This window comes from Macaca thibetana, chromosome 1, assembly GCF_024542745.1.
Source record: "Macaca thibetana thibetana isolate TM-01 chromosome 1, ASM2454274v1, whole genome shotgun sequence".
In the NCBI taxonomy this organism is placed as follows: Eukaryota; Metazoa; Chordata; class Mammalia; order Primates; family Cercopithecidae; genus Macaca; species Macaca thibetana.
In genome coordinates, this window is record NC_065578.1 from 158908179 (window position 1) to 158925532 (window position 17354).

The 17354-nt window shown below is 48.4% G+C and overlaps 1 protein-coding gene across 2 annotated transcripts; it reads left to right on the forward strand.

Moving 5' to 3' along the window:
- GOLT1A (golgi transport 1A) lies at positions 1–15848 on the forward strand. 2 transcript variants are annotated; one of them, XM_050764680.1, is made up of 5 exons: positions 1–209; positions 11026–11117; positions 12200–12378; positions 14765–14828; positions 15515–15848. In XM_050764680.1, the coding sequence occupies exons 1-5, from the start codon at positions 185–187 to the stop codon at positions 15551–15553; spliced, it is 399 nt and encodes a 132-aa protein (XP_050620637.1). In that variant the 5' UTR covers positions 1–184; the 3' UTR covers positions 15554–15848. The 2 variants fall into 2 exon arrangements, with proteins under 2 accessions (XP_050620637.1, XP_050620628.1); XM_050764671.1 differs by lacking the exon at positions 15515–15848 and adding an exon at positions 15307–15499.
- The last annotated feature ends 1506 nt before the right edge of the window (positions 15849–17354 follow it).

Consider the following 17354-nt stretch of genomic DNA (forward strand, 5'->3'; position numbering starts at 1 on the left):
TAGAAGCACCTGCATGGTGTGCGCGGGTGGGGCGGGGGTTGGAGGGGGAGTTAATGATTTGCCATAGGCTCATTTCGCAACTTAACCAAGAGTCAGCTTCCCGTGACCATGTACCAGTTGAGTCCTCCGGGCCACGCTCCACTTGCCCGCTTCCAACCGGAAGGCCCCCCAGGCTGTGTGCGGCATGATCTCCATCACCGAATGGCAGAGTGAGTGGAGGGAGCGGGGCTGCAATGGGCTACCCAGGCCAGGCTCCGTGCCAGTTCTCTCTCTCCCAGCCGGGCAGCTGTCACTGGGAAACCTACAAGCGTGACCTCTGGAGCCAGGGGCTGGGAGCTGCCGTGCTGGCACCCGGGGCAGCAGGCAGGGCGGGGTGTGGCTCCCTGCTCTCCAGAGGGTGGGAGTTGCTCAGGGCCCACAGGTAGCCAGAGTTTGGTGCCCAGGGGACCTGGTAGGTTCCCCAGTCACACTGACCCCTTTCCCATCCCGGGTTGCCACAAAGGTGGACTCAGGAGGCCTCTGCCCATTCAGACATCTTTCCCCACACTATCAAGGTCTGCTGTGGCCCTGGGGGCTTCTTATAAAAAACTGAACTCCACTCCCCTGCCCAAACCACCATACCCTCACTCCTAAACATCCTTCCCCTTCTTTTGGGGGAAGAGGTAGGGAGGAGGTCTTGGAACAGGTCTGGGGCCATGGGAAGAACCGTGACTCTGTGGCCTTCATTTGGGTGAGTTACTTAAAGCCTCTAAGCCTTGGTTTTTCATGTGAGAACTGGTGACAACATTCTTTTGTTCACTCAACAGATTTGTCTCTGCTGTGTGCCCAGCACTGTGTTGGACACAGAGTGTCCAACATTAAATGAAACCAACTCCCTGCTTACATTCTAGAGAGGGGAGACAGGTAATTAACAGAAAGAAGTATGTAGTATATCAGAAGATGTTAAGTCCTCCAGACGAAAATAAAATAAGAGGAGGCTATGGAGTTTGAGGTAGGAGGGGTCGCTATTTTATATAGAGTGGTCGGGGAAGGCTTCACTGAGAAGGTGCCCTTTGTACAGAGATCTGTAGGAAGCGAGGAAGCAAAGCCATGCAGCTCCCTGGAGGGGAAATGTTCAGGAAGCAGGGACAGGCAGTGCAAAGGCCCTGAGGCATTAGCATACTTGGTGTGTTTGAAGAACAACAAGGAGGCGGGTGTACCTGGAGCAAAGTGAGGTGTAGGGAGAATCCTAACAGTTTAGGTCAGGGAGGTCACTGAGGGGTCAGGACACTGGATACTTATAGACCATGGTAATGACCTTGGTTTTATTTACATAAGAAACTATCGGAGGGTTTCGTGCTGTGGTGTGATGCGTTCTGTTTCTACGTTTAAAAGATCACTCTGGGTGCTGGGTTGAGAATAGGCTGTGAAAGTATGAAGGTAGCAGCAGGGAAGCCAGTTGTTTTTTTTTGTTTGTTTGTTTTGTTTTGTTCTGTTTTGTTTTGTTTGAGACAGAGTCTTACTCTGTCGCTCAGAGCTGGAGTGCAGTAGCAGGATCTCTGCTCACCGCAACCTCCGCCTCCTGGGTTCAAACGATTCTCCTGCCTCAGCCTCCCAAGTAGCTGGGGTTACAGGCGCCCACCACCACACCCAGCTAAGTTTTGTATTTTTAGTAGAGATGGAGTTTCACCACTTTGTCCAGGCTGGTCTCGAACTCCTGACCTCTCAAGTGATCCACCCGCCTTGGCCTCCCAAAGTGCTGGGATTACAGGTGTGAGCCACCGTGCCCAGCCGGGAAAGCCAGTCCTGAGTGTGTGAAGGTGGAGGAGACCAAGGTGTTAGCAGGGGATTAGTGGGGTGTGTTCCATGCTGGATCTGCCTTGAGGAAAGTGTTGAGGATTTGCTGATGGATTGGATGTAGGGTGTGAGAGAAAGAGAAGTCAAGAATGCCTTTTATATTTTTTAGCCTGTGCAATGGGAAGGGTTGAGTGGGGGGAAAGCAGGAACTGGGCTTTAGATGTGTTGAGTTGGTTTGTGCTGTTAGACATCCAGGTGAAATGTCAGGTAGGTGGTTGGGTATGTGAGTCTGGAGTTCCAGGTAGAGGCCTGGGCTGGAGACAGAAATGTGGGAATAATCTGCATATTCATAGTCTTTAGGACCACGAGCATCCGAGAGATCACCAAGGGCAGGCACAGTTTCTCACCTCCCCACTACTGACATTTTGGGGCAGGATAATTCTTTGTTGTGGGAGCCTGTCCTGTACATTATAGGATATTAGCAGCATCCCTGGCCTCTACCCACTACATGCCAGTAGCACCCCCACTCCAAGCTGTGACAATAAAAAATGTCTTCAAACATTGCAAAATGTCCCCTGGGAGACAAATCCCCATCCTGCCCCCCACTCCCCCTCCACAATCCCCTCACCCCAGTTGAGAACCATGGACCTCGTGAATAAAAATATAGAGAGAGGTGGGTTGGGTCCTCAGCCCAGTGGCACGCTGACACTTTGTTAAACCAATTAGCCTGCAAGTAAATGTACTCTTGCCAAATACGATAAGCAAGTCCTGTGAGAGAGAGAAATGAGGGAACCAGATTTAGGTCAGGGAACAGAGTGGACCGGCTTTCCCTGAGCAACTGACATTTCAGTTGAGACCTGAACGATGAGGATGCATTGTCAAGTAACAAGTGAAAGGCAGGGTGTTGCAGACCAGGAAACTGCATGTACCAAGGCCCTGAGCCAAAAGAGCTCACATGGAAGCCATGGAGAACAGTGTGGTTGGAGCATGGCAGGCAAGAGTGACAATGGCAGGAGATAAGGTGGACAGGCAGGCCTGGGCCCCACCAGGCAAGGCCTGTGAGCCGCGGTGTGGATGAGAGAGCTCTGCTGCAGTCTCATCTTAGTGGGCAGCCACGCAGGAGTCTAGGCAGTATGCTAACATGATCAGGTTGTATGTTTTGCAAGACCCTTGAGCACTGTGTGGAGAACAACTGGGAGGGCGCAGGAATAAAGCAGGAGGCCAAATGGGGGCTGCTGCAGGAGTCCAGGAAAGAGATGATCGTGGCTGGGAATTAGGTGGTAAGAATGGAAAGAAATGGACAGCTTTCAACATGTATCTTGGGAGAAGAAAAGAAAACTTAGCTGCGAATTTCATGGGGGAAGGGTGGGCTTTTGCCTTAAGTGGTGGAGTGGGCGGTGGTGACATGTTTACTCATTTGAGGACAACCAAGGGAGGCATAAGTTGAAGGAAGGAAGATAAATAACCCAGTCTGGGATTCAAGATTAGCCCAGTTCAAGATGGCTGAGAGAAAACCAGGCAGATATGCCAAGTAAGCAGCTAGATATGAGTTTCAAAGCCCAAAGAGAGGCATGGACTAGAAAGAGAGACATCAATGCCATCAGCATACAAGGGATGTTTACAGACGTTCAGAGGCTGGGTGTGGTGGCTCATGCCTGTAATCTCAGCACTTTGGGAGGCTAAAGTGGGAGGATCGCTTGAGGCCAGGAGTTCAAGACCAGCCTGGGCACACTGCAAAACCCCTGTCTCAACAACAAAAAAATTTAAACCAATTTTTAAAAATTAGCTGGGCATGGTGGCCAGTGCCTGTAGTCCCAGCTACTCAGGAGGCTGAGGTACAAGGATCCCTTGAACCCAGGAGTTCAAGGCTGCAGTGAGCTATGATCGTGCCATTGCACTCCAGCCTGGGCAACAGAGCGAGATCCCAACTTTAAGACAAAATTAAAAACAAAAATAAACACACGGGGATACATGTGGAAATAGAATGAGAAGAGAAGTGAGCTTGGGCACAAGCCCTGTGCAATTCAAATCCCAAGAGGAAGAGAGAGAAGTAGGAGCTGGCAGAGGAGACAGAGAAAGGGCAGTTAGAGCAGTAGGAAGAAAATCAAGAACGTGATGTGCACAAACCAAGAGAAAGGCTGTTTCAACACGGGAGTGGTCAGCTCTAACAGATGACGGCTCACACCTGCCCATTGGATCTGATAACATGGAGGTCATTAATGGCCAAGGCAAGAACATTACCTGTGGAAGTGGACTGGACTGGGTTGGTTAAAGGCACTTTTAATTTTTGTTTTGTTTTGTTTTTGTTTTTTGAGTTGGAGTTTTGCTCTTGTTGCCCAGGCTAGAGTGCAATGGCATGATCTTGGCTCATTGCAACCTCTGCCTCCTGAATCTAATCAAGCGATTCTCCTGCCTCAGCCTCCCAAGTAGCTGAGATTGTAGGTGCCCGCCAACTCACTGGCTAATTTTTTGTATTTTTAGTAGAGACGGGGTTTCACCATGTTGGCCAGGCTGGTCCCGAACTCCTGACCTCAGGTGATCCACCCACCTCGGCGTCCCAAAGTGTTGGGATTATAGGTGTAAACCACCGTGCCCACCCAAAAGTCACTTTTTGGAGCTCGAGACTGAGTTCAAATCCTGTTTCTGCCAGCTGCTGTGTATTCCTGGGCAAGTGACTTAACCTCTGTGTTTCAGTTTTGTTTGTGAAATGGCACTAATAGTAGTACCTATGTCACAGGTAGTTATGAAAATTGAATGTGTTAATATACTTAAAGCATATATGTGCCTAGACTGTGCCTGGCACAGCATGTTCATTATACGATCAATCACTATTGTTAATTTTGAAAAGCGAATGAGGCTCTTTCTCTCCTTATTTCCTTCCTTCCTCTTCCTGGACAATTCAGTCTTAAAGCCATTAGGTTTAACACAGAGAAGGGGGTGCTCAGAGTGGGGTGTTAGAACCCCAGCAGGGTGAGAAGGGTATTCACACTAGGGGTGGCCTGGTGCAAAGTGTCATAGGCAAAGTAGAGTGATGGGCATCCCCTGCAGGGTCAGGGATGGGGTGGTGAAGGCCTGGCAGACACTGCCCTAAGAGTAAAGAAACATTATCAGCGATGGGGCAAGTTGACATCGTGCACCACCTACCAGGATGCAGTGAGAAAAACACAGCATTACATCTTGTGCTATTTCTGCCTAAGATGCATAACCTGAGTCTAGTTGTGAGGAAACATCCGACAAACCCAAATGGAGGGATGGCTACAGAATAAGTGGCCTGAATCTTCAGAAGTATCAAGTTCATGCCAAGGAAAGACCAAGGAGCTGTTCCAGACAGAAGAGTTTAAAGAGACATGATCATTAAATGCCACACAGAATGATGAACTGGAATCTTTTGCTATAAATGATACTACTGGGTGAATGATGAAACTTGAATGGAGTCCGAGGGTTAGAGGATAGTCACATATCAATATTAATTTCCCAATTTTGATGGCTGTATGTTGGCTGTCTAGGAGAACTTTTTGTTTGTTTATTTCAATAGGTTTTGGGGGGAACAGGTGGTTGGTTACATGAAAAAGTTATTTAGTGGTGATTTCTGAGATTTTGGTGCACCCATCACCCAAGCAGTGTACACTGTACCCAATGTGTAGTCTTTTATCCCTCAGCCCCCTCCTACCCTTTCCCATGAGTCCCCAAAGTCTATTGTATCATTCTTATGCCTTTGCATCCTCATAGCTTAGCTCCCACTTATGAGTGAAAACATGATGTTTGCTTTTCCATTCCTGAGTCACTCCACTTAGAATAATGATTTCCAATTCCATCCAGGTTGCTGCAAATGCCATTATTTCATTCCTTTTTGTGGCTGAGTAGTAAGTAGTTCATTAGATAGATAGATAGATTAGATAGATAGATGCACACACACATATATGTGTGTATATATATGTGTGTATATATATGTATATATATGGTTTCATATTTTTGCAATTCTGAACTGTGCTGCTATAAACAGGCACGTGCAAGTATCTTTTTCGTATAATGATTTATTTTCCTCTGGGTAGATACCTAGTAGTGGGATTGCTGGATGAAATGGTAGTTCTACTTTTAGTTCTTTAAGGAATCTCCACACTGTTTTCCATGGTGGTTATTCTAGTTTACATTCCCACCAGCAGTGTAGAAGTGTTCCCTGTTCACCACATCCACGCCAACATTTATTATTTTTTGATTTTTTGATTATGGCCATTCTTGCAGGAGTAAGGTGGTATCACATTGTGGTTTTGATTTGCACTTCCTTGATCATTAGTGATGTTGGGCATTTTGTCATATGTTTGTTGGCTGTTTGTATATCTTCTTTTGAGAATTGTCTATTCATGTCCTTAGTGTCCAGGAGAGGTTTTAAAAATCACACCAAAGCCTTCAGGGGTGATGAGGTATGAGGTGGCAATTACTTTCAAATGGTTCGAGAAAAATATTCTTTGTACTGTACCTGCAACTTTCCTGCACATTTGTGATTGCTTTAAAAAAAGGAAAAGGAAAAGGGGGGAAAAACCAATGATGTTCTGAGAGACTCGCTGCGCAGCCTGAGGCCAGAAGGACTCATCCGCCTGCTCCATGAGCTATTGTTTCCTTGGAGCTGTAGCTGCTTTCTGGAGCAAGAAAGACATTGAATCTGGCTTTTCTTCAAGCTAGCTATGAAATGGGGAGTCGGGGAAGCCTGGCTTGTCTGGATCAGGTGGCTGTGGGCTCTTCTTGGCAGCAGCTTGGGAGTTGCAGAGCGAGGGGCTAAACAAGGGCACCAGTGCAGCCATCAGTGTGCCTTGCCAGGGAGACCTAAAGCTGATCTCTGAGGTCTGGGGAGGTCTCCACTTCTCCCAGGTGGCTCCTGGAGAGCCACGCCTCCCTGAAGTTACCTTGGCTTCCCAGGTTTTTCCGCCGGGTGTAGGCGTGACAGCCCTGGCCGCCTCCAGCAGAGGGCGCGCTGCTCAATCTGTCTGGATCTCGGGGACCGTGCCCGGCAGGCACGCCCGTCACTCCTGGGGACATCTGTATGACATCCCCACTCCTCCGCTCTTTCTGCCATGGTTGCTGCCTGAAAAGAACTTTAGGAGCAACCTCTGACTGGGTAACTTGACTGAAATCGCTAAGCTACTCCAGAAGCAAGAGGCAAAGGCAGGTCTGAAGCTTGTGTGTGAGAAACCCAGTTTCTGACCCTTTTCTGTGGAGTTTTGTGTCCCACTGAGCGCTGAGAGCACTAAGTGTGGCCCATAAAGAAGGCTGCCCCTATCACAGGAAAGTCCTGGAATTGCACCTGCCCTTAAAGAAGAGTGTAGAACAGGTGGAGAAGTGATGACTATGCCAGCCAGCAAATCGCTGCTGCAGAAGAAGGAATAAATAGAATGGACATCACGTGTGAATGTGAGAAACTTATGCTGTTTCTACAAAATGAGTATGAGGCTGTTCTTAAGTGTGTGCAGGATGAACATATAGATAGTTTTGCAAAACAAAATGAAAACCCCATAAAATGTGCACATCGTGTTTCTACACAAATACACCTACTGAGGGGGAGGAAAGGGTGTAGAGTCAGAGCTGAAACCAATGACAGATATTTTTATGGCAGGCATAAGCCAACAACAGATATTTTATAACAAGCATAAAAACCTAAAACACTTTTATCATTTGGGTTAAAGAAAGATGACTGTGGTCTTCCTCCACAATATTCTGACCTACAGGAAATTATCATGGTAATTCAGATAGATGTAACTCTAGATTCTCAATGTGTTGTCTCTGAGGAAGGAAATGTTGACAAAACACAACCTTCCTCGTGACCCATGGGGTGATACTCTGCTGAGCTGTCCCAGCTTCTAAGAGATTTAACTCAGGCCAGCCGGAGGAGGTAGAAGTAGGAAACAAGCCCAAATCAATCACGAAGGCTTGTCAGGAACACAAGGAATCAGCTTTCAGTAGAAAATAGATTCTGGGCAGCTGGGTGATATGTTGAGAGAAATTATGTTACACTGGGTCCCAACAAAATCCAGCTTCTGCCAAAAGTGAGATCCAGTAAGACTGGCATGATACCAGACTATGAGTTGAGCAAGGTTTCAGTCTATAATTGGAATGTTAGATCTCATCATTGTTTTGGTTTTTGTTTGTTTGTTTGTTTTGAGATGGAGTTTTGCTCTTGTTGCCCAGTCTGGAGTGCAGTGGTGTAATCTCGGCTCACTGCAACCTCCACCTCCCGGGGTCAAGCAGTTCTCCTGCCTCAGCCTCCCAAGTAGCTGGGACTAGTAATGCGTGCCACCATGCCCAGCTAATTTTTGTATTTTTAGTTGAGACGAGGTTTCAGCATGTTGGCCAGGCTGGCCTTGAGCTCCTGACCTCACGTGATCCATCCACCTCAGTCTCCCAAAGTGCTGGGATTACAGGTGTGAGCCACTGAGCACCTGGTTTCATCGCTGTATTTTTGATGATTCTTTTAAAGAAGCTCTTTGGCCTTCTTTCTGTATTGGAATTGATCCTAATCCTCTTAAAATCTGCCTAGCAACAGATGAGGGATTAACTACCCAGAAGATGATTGTGTTGTTTCATTTTCTTTCAGGTGTAAATATAACTCAGCCAGTAAATTTAGTCTCGATAATTTTGTTTTTGTTTTTACAGTTCTGCCTCTAAACAACAGAATAATTTCCCCCCACTTTTAACAATTATTTGCAAAAGCATATTAATAATACCAGTTTCATAGAGGTTATGAGAACCAATTCTAACAAGTCCAGCAAAATTTTTGACGAGGGTATTAAGACCGTGAAATGGGGAAAGAACAGTCTTTCCAACAGATAGTGCTGGGAAAACTGGATATCCACATGCAAAAGATGCAGGTGGACCCTTACCTTATACTAGCTGCATAAAGTAACTCAAAACAGATCAAAGGCCTAAAAATAAGAGCTAAAACTATAAAACTCTTAGAAGAAAACATAGGGGAAAACATTACAACACTTTGATAATGATTTCTAAGATATGACTTGAAAAACACAGGCAACAAAAGAAAAAGAAGACATCAATCAGACTACATCAAAATTAAAAATTTCAGTGTGTCAAAGGACACAGTCAACAGAGTGAAAAAGTGACCTACAGAGGGGGAGAAAATATTTGCAAATCATATACCTGATAGTTAATATCCAAAATATATAAAGAACTCCTACAACTCAACAACAAAAGGAACAACCTGTTTAAAAATTAACTAGACAGTTCTCCAAAGAAGATATACATGCAGCTAACAAGCACATGAAAAGATCACTAATCATTAATCATTAGGGAAATGTAAGTCAAAACCACGATGTGATACTACCTTATACCCATTAGCATGGCTGCTATCAAAACAAAACAAAACAAAACAGAAAAAGTATTGGCAAGATGTGGAGAAATTAGAACTCTTGTGTACTGTTGGTGGGAATGTTAAATGGTGCAGTCACAATGGAAAACAAAATGGCAATTCCTCAAAAAATTAAAAATAGAATTACCATGTGATCCAGTATAATTCCATAATCCCACTTTGTGGGGTATATACCCGAAAGGATTGGAAGCAGGGTCTTGAAGAGATATTTTCTTACACTCATATTTATGAGTAACACTATTTACAATAGGTAAGAGATGGATGGAAGCCACCCAGATGTCCATCAACAGATGAACGGATCAACAAAATGCAGGATACAGATAGCAATGGACTATTTATTCTGTCTTAAAAAGGAAGAAAATTCAGACACATGCTACAACATGAAGGAACCTTAAGAACGTTATGATAAGTGAAATAAGACAATCACAAAAAGACAAATATTGTATGATTCCACTTATAGGAGGTTCCCAGAGTAGTCAAAAATTCATAGAGAAAGTAAAATGGTGGTTGTTGGAGGCTGGTGGGAGGGGAATGGGGAGCTACTGTTTAATGAGTGTAGAGTTTCAACTTTGCAAGATGAAGAATTCAGGAGATGCGCTTAATACCACTGAACTGTATATTTTTAAATGGTTAGATGGTAAGTTTCGTTTTATGTGCATTTTGCCACAATTTAAAACTTTAAAAGGTAACAATTTAAAAACGAAGCAACAGAATGAGTTTCCATTTATTGACTATCATTGTGGCAAAGATAAGTAAAATTAACAATTCTGAGTGATGGAGAGGGTTAAGGAAAAAAGGAACTATATATCTGGTTATTGTATAACTCGTCTTGAGGGGAGCGATCTGAAATATGTTTATCAAAATGTCAAAAATGTAGCCCTTGACCAAACGAGGGGGCCTTCATGTCCTGAACTTCTGGGCTATGTTTGCTGGCTCTGAGCGAACTCAGCTTCAAAAAACGCCCTGAGATGCTTACAAACCTTGGGAATGGAGGCTCACTGTCAAACCTTGGGAATGGAGGCTCACTATCAAACCTTGGGAATGGAAGCTCATTGTCAGTGTGGGTCCAACCTCGGCAGAACTGCCCGAAGCCACTGGGTTGAAATGAGAGTTGGCCAAAGAGTGTGTGGCAGGGCCCACAAGGTGCCTGCTGCAGGAGGGAGGGAGGACAATGGGAGCAGGTGCAGGCTTGGGTCTTGGGTGTAGGCCCCAGCTGGGAAGAGGAATGCATTCCTAACTTATGACTTCTGTTTTCCCAATCCAGTGGGAAACGTCACCACCTGAGAGTGGAGACAGGGCAATTCTGAGGAGAAAGGAGATGGTGTGGAGAGTTGCTCAGGCGGGCCAGCCTCTTGAGAAAGGACCAGGAGAGCTGGGTGGTTCTGAGGCTCTTTGGGGCTGGTGGTCCTGAGTTTTCAGTGGCTCCCTTCTGCGCAGTGTGGACTGGGCTCCAGTGGTTCTCAGTTGCACAAGGCAGGAGCAGAGGAGGCAGATGCTATGTTCAGCCCTGATACTGATGTGGATAATGTGGCTTTTGAGGACGAGAGGAGGCTGAGAGTATAAAGTGGTGACGGCAGCACCAGCCTCCACACAGGGCTGCGGTGAGGACAGAATGCCACTGTGTACAGAAGTGACAGCACAGTTCCCAGGTGCTAGACAAAGCTTCAGACCATCCTACCTTCCCCTTCCCATCCCACCATCCCCTGAGAGCACGAAAGCTGAGATTCCTGGATGGAAGTGGAGTCACCCCCACAGAGGGCACCTGTCCTGTGGCAATGGGGGAAGTTTCAGGGTCCCCCATTGGAAGTCAGGGAAGTCAGGCTTTTTGGGGAGCCCCAAAGCCCTTTGCTCCACCACCTCCTTGCCCATTGCAGAGATTGGTGTGGGGATCACCGGTTTCGGCATCTTCTTCATCCTCTTTGGAACACTCCTGTACTTTGATTCCGTGCTCCTGGCCTTTGGAAACGTGAGTCCCCCAGCCCTGTGTCCCCACTCCCCTGCCCCAACCTTTCTGAAGTCTCTATTGCCAGGATAGTCCTGGCAATAAAGACTTAAAGTTTATTTAAGTCTTTAAATAAATCCCTTAAATAAATCCCAAGTTTATTCAGACCATGCTTATCCAGGGGTCAGACATCATCAAGCCTGGGCGGAGGAGGGCACAGGAAATGGACACAGAGCCTGCGGCACCAAGAATCTGAGGACCTGGATTCTCACACCGAGCTCTGTGGGAGACCCTGGGGGTTCTGAGGGGACTCAGACACTGTCCCTGCCATCTGAATCCCACTCTAGGGCTAGAGATATAACATGACATACATGGCTGGGAGGAAGGCAGGGGCCACAGTAAACACATTTAATATGAAACAAGGGGCTTAGTGGAAAGAGGGCACACTAAATTGGAGAAGGGTGGAGAGGAATTTGGAAAGGAAATGGATGTGGAGGTGAATAAAGCACTTCCAGGGGGTTGGAACAGCAGGAGAGAAGGTGTGGGGGAGGAGCGGGGAAGCATGGGATATGCTGGAAGAAAACCAGAGAGTTCAATTTGACGACAGCCTGGGCACTCTTAAGGGATCATTAGGAGCCAAGCTGAAGACAGTGATAGGGTATCCAGGGGAGGGCCTGGAGGGTTATTCTGTAGGCGGTGGAGCCTCTGAAGGTTCTGTGTGACTTTCAGTATGGCTGCCTAACCTACTTAGGCCTCAATCTTCACTTCTCTGGAATAAAAATCCCACCTGATTCCATCTTCCCTAGATGGTATGGTGAGAAACCAAGTCCCATATGAAAAAGTGCTTGGGCTCCAGGGAATTGGGTGGGCAACTAGAAACCATCAAAAGTTTCTCATCCATCCCCCTGCCTCTGTGCAGTCCTGTTCCCAGCCAGCAAGACTTATCAAGGCTCTGGGATTCTGCCACATTGCTAGACGGCCCTCGCTCAGATGGTCTTAAAGAGTTAGCACGTCCTGCCCCTGCCCGCCACCTGGCTCCAGGCCTGTGCCCCCAGCTCCTCAGGGGGCTGGTGGGTTTGCTTCATGCTCTCCTCCCTTCCCTCCAGCTGCTGTTCCTGACGGGCCTCTCCTTCATCATCGGCTTGAGGAAGACCTTTCAGTTCTTCTTCCAACGGCACAAACTCAAGGGAACCAGCTTCTTCCTGGGGGGTGTGGTTGTCATGCTCCTACGCTGGCCCCTCCTGGGTATGTTCCTGGAAACCTACGGATTCTTCAGCCTGTTCAAGTGAGTGCAAATCCCTCTAACCCTGGACAGACCCACCAAAGCATCTGAGTGGCTGAGATCACCCCAGCAGGCAGTGCAGAAGCTGGGACTTTATCCTGCAAGAGATGAGAACCATGGACACTTCGGAAAGGCCCCCTAAAGTAGGCTGAAGGGTACTTTGGAGGGATTAGCCCATCCATCAACAAATATTGATAGAGTGCTGACTGTGTTTCCAGCACTGTGCCTGTGAGCAGGGAGCAGACACGAGGCCTGCCCTCAAATCTAGCCGGAGAGGAAGGGCAGTGAGCTAACATGTTCCAGGCACGCTCATGATCATCATCTTATTTTATCACAACAACCCACTCTAGGATTATCCTCTACTTCACAGATAAGGAAACCAACGCTCAGAGAAGTTGCCCCCACCCCGAGGTCTGAAACTAGTATGTGAAAAAGGTCGCCCTTGACCCAGGGGGCTCTGGCTCCTGACCCCTGTGTCATCCCCTGGCCTGACCTGTGTCAGCCCTGGGCTTGGGAAAAGGCAGGGTGGAACTCAGTCATGATGTGTGGCCACTGTCAGGCCTGTAGGCACTCAGAGGGGAGCCCAGGGTAGTGTCGTAGAGGAAGCAGGACTTGAGAGAAGCCTTGAGGGATGGGTAGAGTCTAAGAGAAGACTGGAGGGTACTGAAGGAAAAGGAAGGAAGGGGTCTCAGAGAAAGTGGGGTTGGGAAGGAAGGCTTCATATGTCTACAGGGTAGTGTGGAGAGAATCGGGGTGGGATGGGGACAGTGGAGACTGGAAGAATGATGGCTTCTGCAATCATGGAAAGGAGTGGGGCTCAGGAATCCCTGGGTTCTCATAGGAGCCCCCGTTTGCTGAATGTAGCCCTGAAACCCCCCGATTAGCCTGAATGGCCTAGGCCTCAGAGACTTCAGGAAGTGTGGCTTTAAATTTTCTCATGCATACCTGCCATCTATTTATTCCACATTCAAATATGTCATTTTATGCCTGGGCGCAGTGGCTCACGCCTGTGATCCCAGCACTTTGGGAGGCCGAGGCAGGCAGATCACTTGAGGTCAGGAATTCGAGACCAGACTAGTCAACATGGTGAAACCCTGTTTCTACTAAAAATACAAAAAAAATTAGCTGGCCTTGGTGGCAAGCGCCTGTAATCCCAGCTACTCAGGAGGCTGAGACACAAGAATCGCTTAAACACAGGGGGCAGAGGTTGCAGTGAGAGAAGATCGCACCATTGCCTCCAGCCTGGGTGGCAGAGCGAGATTCTGTCTCAAAAAAAAAAAAAAAAATATATATATATATATATATATATATGTGTGTGTGTGTGTGTGTGTGTGTGTGTGTGTGTATATATATGTATGTCATTTTCAAACAGTCACTTATTCAAATTGTCAAATATATAATAAGCACCTACTGCATGCCAAATACGGGCCAGGTGTGAGGATGTGGCACTGAATGAGGAGAAAGTTCCTACAGAATTTACAGTTTAGTAGGAAGATCCATAAATAAATTCTGACAACAGTTAGCATTTATGGAGGGCTTAGAAAGTGGAGTAGGACAGCAGCAGATTTGATAGTTGAAACTGAAAGTCAGCCTTGACAAAGACACTGTGCAGTAACACAGAAGGGGCAAACAAATTACAGCTATCAGGGACCTCAGAGTGCAGTGAAACCTTGGGAAACTGAGGCCCACCGTAAGGAAGTGGCTCAGCCAGAATCCATATTTCAAATCTCCCTTCCCATCCGCCACACACTGGGATCCCTTCTCATGCCAGCCTCAGCACCTCCAAGTCCTGTGAGGGGTCACGCATGTGTCCGCAGTCAGGCCTTGGCAGGGTATCTTTGATGAGAGCAGGATTGCCAAAGGCAGGGGTGGCTGTATGCCTGGGGGAGCCAGGGCACCAGTGAGTATAACGGTGAGCACGGCTTCCAACAGCCGCCCATGCCGAGGGCCCAGGACACCCGGGTCAGGTGGATCTCAGGAAGGTAAGAAAACTTTCGGCCAGAAGAGTAATAATCATGACAGTAACAATAATAAAAATAAGCACTTCCTGACCTTTTCTTTGTACATGGCCTTATGATGTAGGCACTGTTATTGTTAGCCACATTTTATGGTTGGAAACTGAGATTCAGAGAAGTTAAGGAATTTGCCCAAGTATATATGGTGCCAGTAAGTGGTAGAGCCAAGATGTGAACCCACAGAGTGTGACCCTAGGGCCTTCATTCTTAATCATGTCACTTGACTGCCTCTCGGAACACAGGAGCGCAGAACCAAGCCTGCCCCTGGTGCACGGAAGCCACAGCTTGAACCTTTTGGTGGACCTCAGCCTCCTGCCCTCTATCCTCCCTTCCTGGGCCATCACTGACTCCTCCCTTCTCCCCTCTGCTCCTAGGGGCTTTTTCCCTGTTGCCTTCGGCTTCCTGGGCAATGTCTGCAACATCCCCTTCCTGGGTGCGGTAAGCAGATGATGCCGGCACGCCCTGGGGAGTGAGGGGGAGCACACAGAGGGGAGCTGGTAAAACTGCTGTCCCAGGGGCAGTGGCCCCTCCCCTGTCTCCCCTCAGACTCCCTAGCCCAGGTTTGGTGCTTTAGGCTCCTCTTCCCCCTACACCTTCTCCATTTGACAAGAGCCCAAGAGGGGAGGGGATCCAGATGCAGTTGTAGCTGAGTGTGGCTGTAGAGGAAGGTAGCTATGAATAGCTTCCTGTTTACAGCCAAAGAAATGAAGATGCGGAGACTCTAGGTGAGTCAGTGGGGACATGCCTGAGATTTCTGGGGATCTGGCTAAGTGTGGGCCCCAGGCATGGAGAGAATGTGTGACAGCCGATGACAGCAGGAAAAGCTGTCCTGTAGGTGACAGATTTTGTCCTCTCTTGGGGATAGACACAGCCAGTGGTAACCAGCCCCTGCCCCTCCTCATCCCTTTCTCTGAAGCACCTGGCAGAATGTGAGCTCTCTGAGGAGCCCAGGGAGACCCTACAGCCAGCACCCCACTACAACCGCCAGCTGGACACAGCCCCTGCAGCCCCTCTCATATCTGTGCCTGGCACAGCTCCTGGCTCTCAAGGCCAGCTCTGTAATAACTAGATATTGCATCTGCTCTCTACCCTTTGTCTGGAGTAATGATTCTTGGCTCCCACAGCTGTTCCGGAGACTTCAAGGCACTAGCTCAATGGTCTGAACAACAGAGATGAGCTCCTTGAACTTGGATCATTGGTTGAGGGGGCTGGAGAGAGAATGGGAACCACCCCCTCAGTCCCCCGCACTGACTCACTCCCGGTCATATCTGGACCTCCCCAAGTCCAGAAGGAAGGATGGAGCTGAGCAACTGACGTCAAATCCCCAAGTCGACTCAAGAGGCTGCCAGGAAGCAGAGACGCAGAGCCCCAAGGAGATTGGGCTGGGGCTGGCATCACACCCTCACTATATATTTACAAGAGGAAAAGTGAAGATTAAATTCCCAAGCTGTGCGTGTGTCTAGGGCTCAAAGTTGGCGTCTTTGGCCGGGCACGGTGGCTCACACCTATAATTCCAGACCTTTGGGAGGCTGAGGTGGGCAGATCACCTGAGGTCAGGACTTCGAGACCAGCCTGGCCAACATGGTGAAACCCCATCTCTACTAAAAATACAAAAATTAGCCGGGCGTGGTGGCAGGTGCCTGTAGTTCCAGCTACTCAAAAGGCTGAGGCAGGAGGATTGCTTGAACTGGGGAGGTGGAGGTTGAAGTGAGCTGAGATCGCACCACTGCGTTCCAGCCTGGGCAACAGAGCCAGACTCCATCTCAAAAAAAAGTTAGCGTCTTCAGCCCATTAAGTCCACCTCCTGCTTCAGGGCAGGCCAATGTACTTCATCCCCATAGTGAAGTTTTGGTCTATGAGGGTCAGTGCTGTCCTCATAGGCTATCATTTCTGTCCTGGTGTTTAACAGCCCTAATGGGTGTGATAATAATATGTTTGCAAGCCCTGTTAACAGTAAGCACCAGACAAGTGAGGAGTGCTAACCTGCAGACTGCCAGCATGCTTCTCCAGCATTAGGGGAGCACCGGGTCGAGCTTGTGCTGGGAGAGTGTTCTGTCTGAGGGTAGAGACACAGCCCCTGCCTTCAGAGACTCCCAGCCTGAGAGAAGAAACAGTCCCTGCCCTGGAGAGCCCCTTGTCCAAGGGTATAGAGAGTTCCTGCAGGCTCAAGAAAGAGACAAAAGTCACTTGCGATGCATACAGTTAGCAAATATCTATTGAGGGCCCTCTCTGTATGTGCCCAGCAATAGAGTGGGTGCTGAGGGTACAGGGGGAAGGGAGCCTGTCCCTGTCCTCAAAGTGCTGTACCTGAGCAGTCACAAAATGGTATGGTGGTGAGTGCCATGAGACAAAGAAGTGGGGCCCCCAAGCAGGCTGGCTGGATGTACTGCCACCTGGAAGTCCCCTCTCTGTAGCCCTGGCACTTCCCAGGTGTATCCACCTTCTTGAGCTCCCATTTCATCCTCCTTGCTCATAGCTGGCTGCTTACCTAAGGTCTCTGACCATGCCATAGCGTATTCACCTCAAAACCCTGTGCCGAGGAAGTGCTTAGTAACCAAGGAAAGAAGGGAAGCAGGAAGGAAGAAAAAAGGAGAGAATCTCTGCCACCTCCACCCTGCGCCAGTCACAGGGCCCAGTCTAGGAGCCGCCTGGAGACCCACGCTGACCCGGCTTTGAGGAGTCCCTGGGTCAGCCTGTGCCCTTCTCCTCCCCTCTTCCTGTCCTTTTCTACGTCTAATTCAGACTAGGTGTGACGGTGGCTCTTGTCAGAGAGGAAACAAGACATTTCACACTGACACCTCTCCCTGCCCTCCTCAAATAGCCCATTTCCATGTTGTTTGGGGGCAGGATGGGTCCTCTGGGTGGGAAGAGGGTGTGGAGGATGGAAAGAGCCTGTGAGAAGGAGAAAGTCCCGCCTCGGAGGGCTCGGGGGTGGGGTGGGAGGAGAGGCTGCCTCCAGTCACA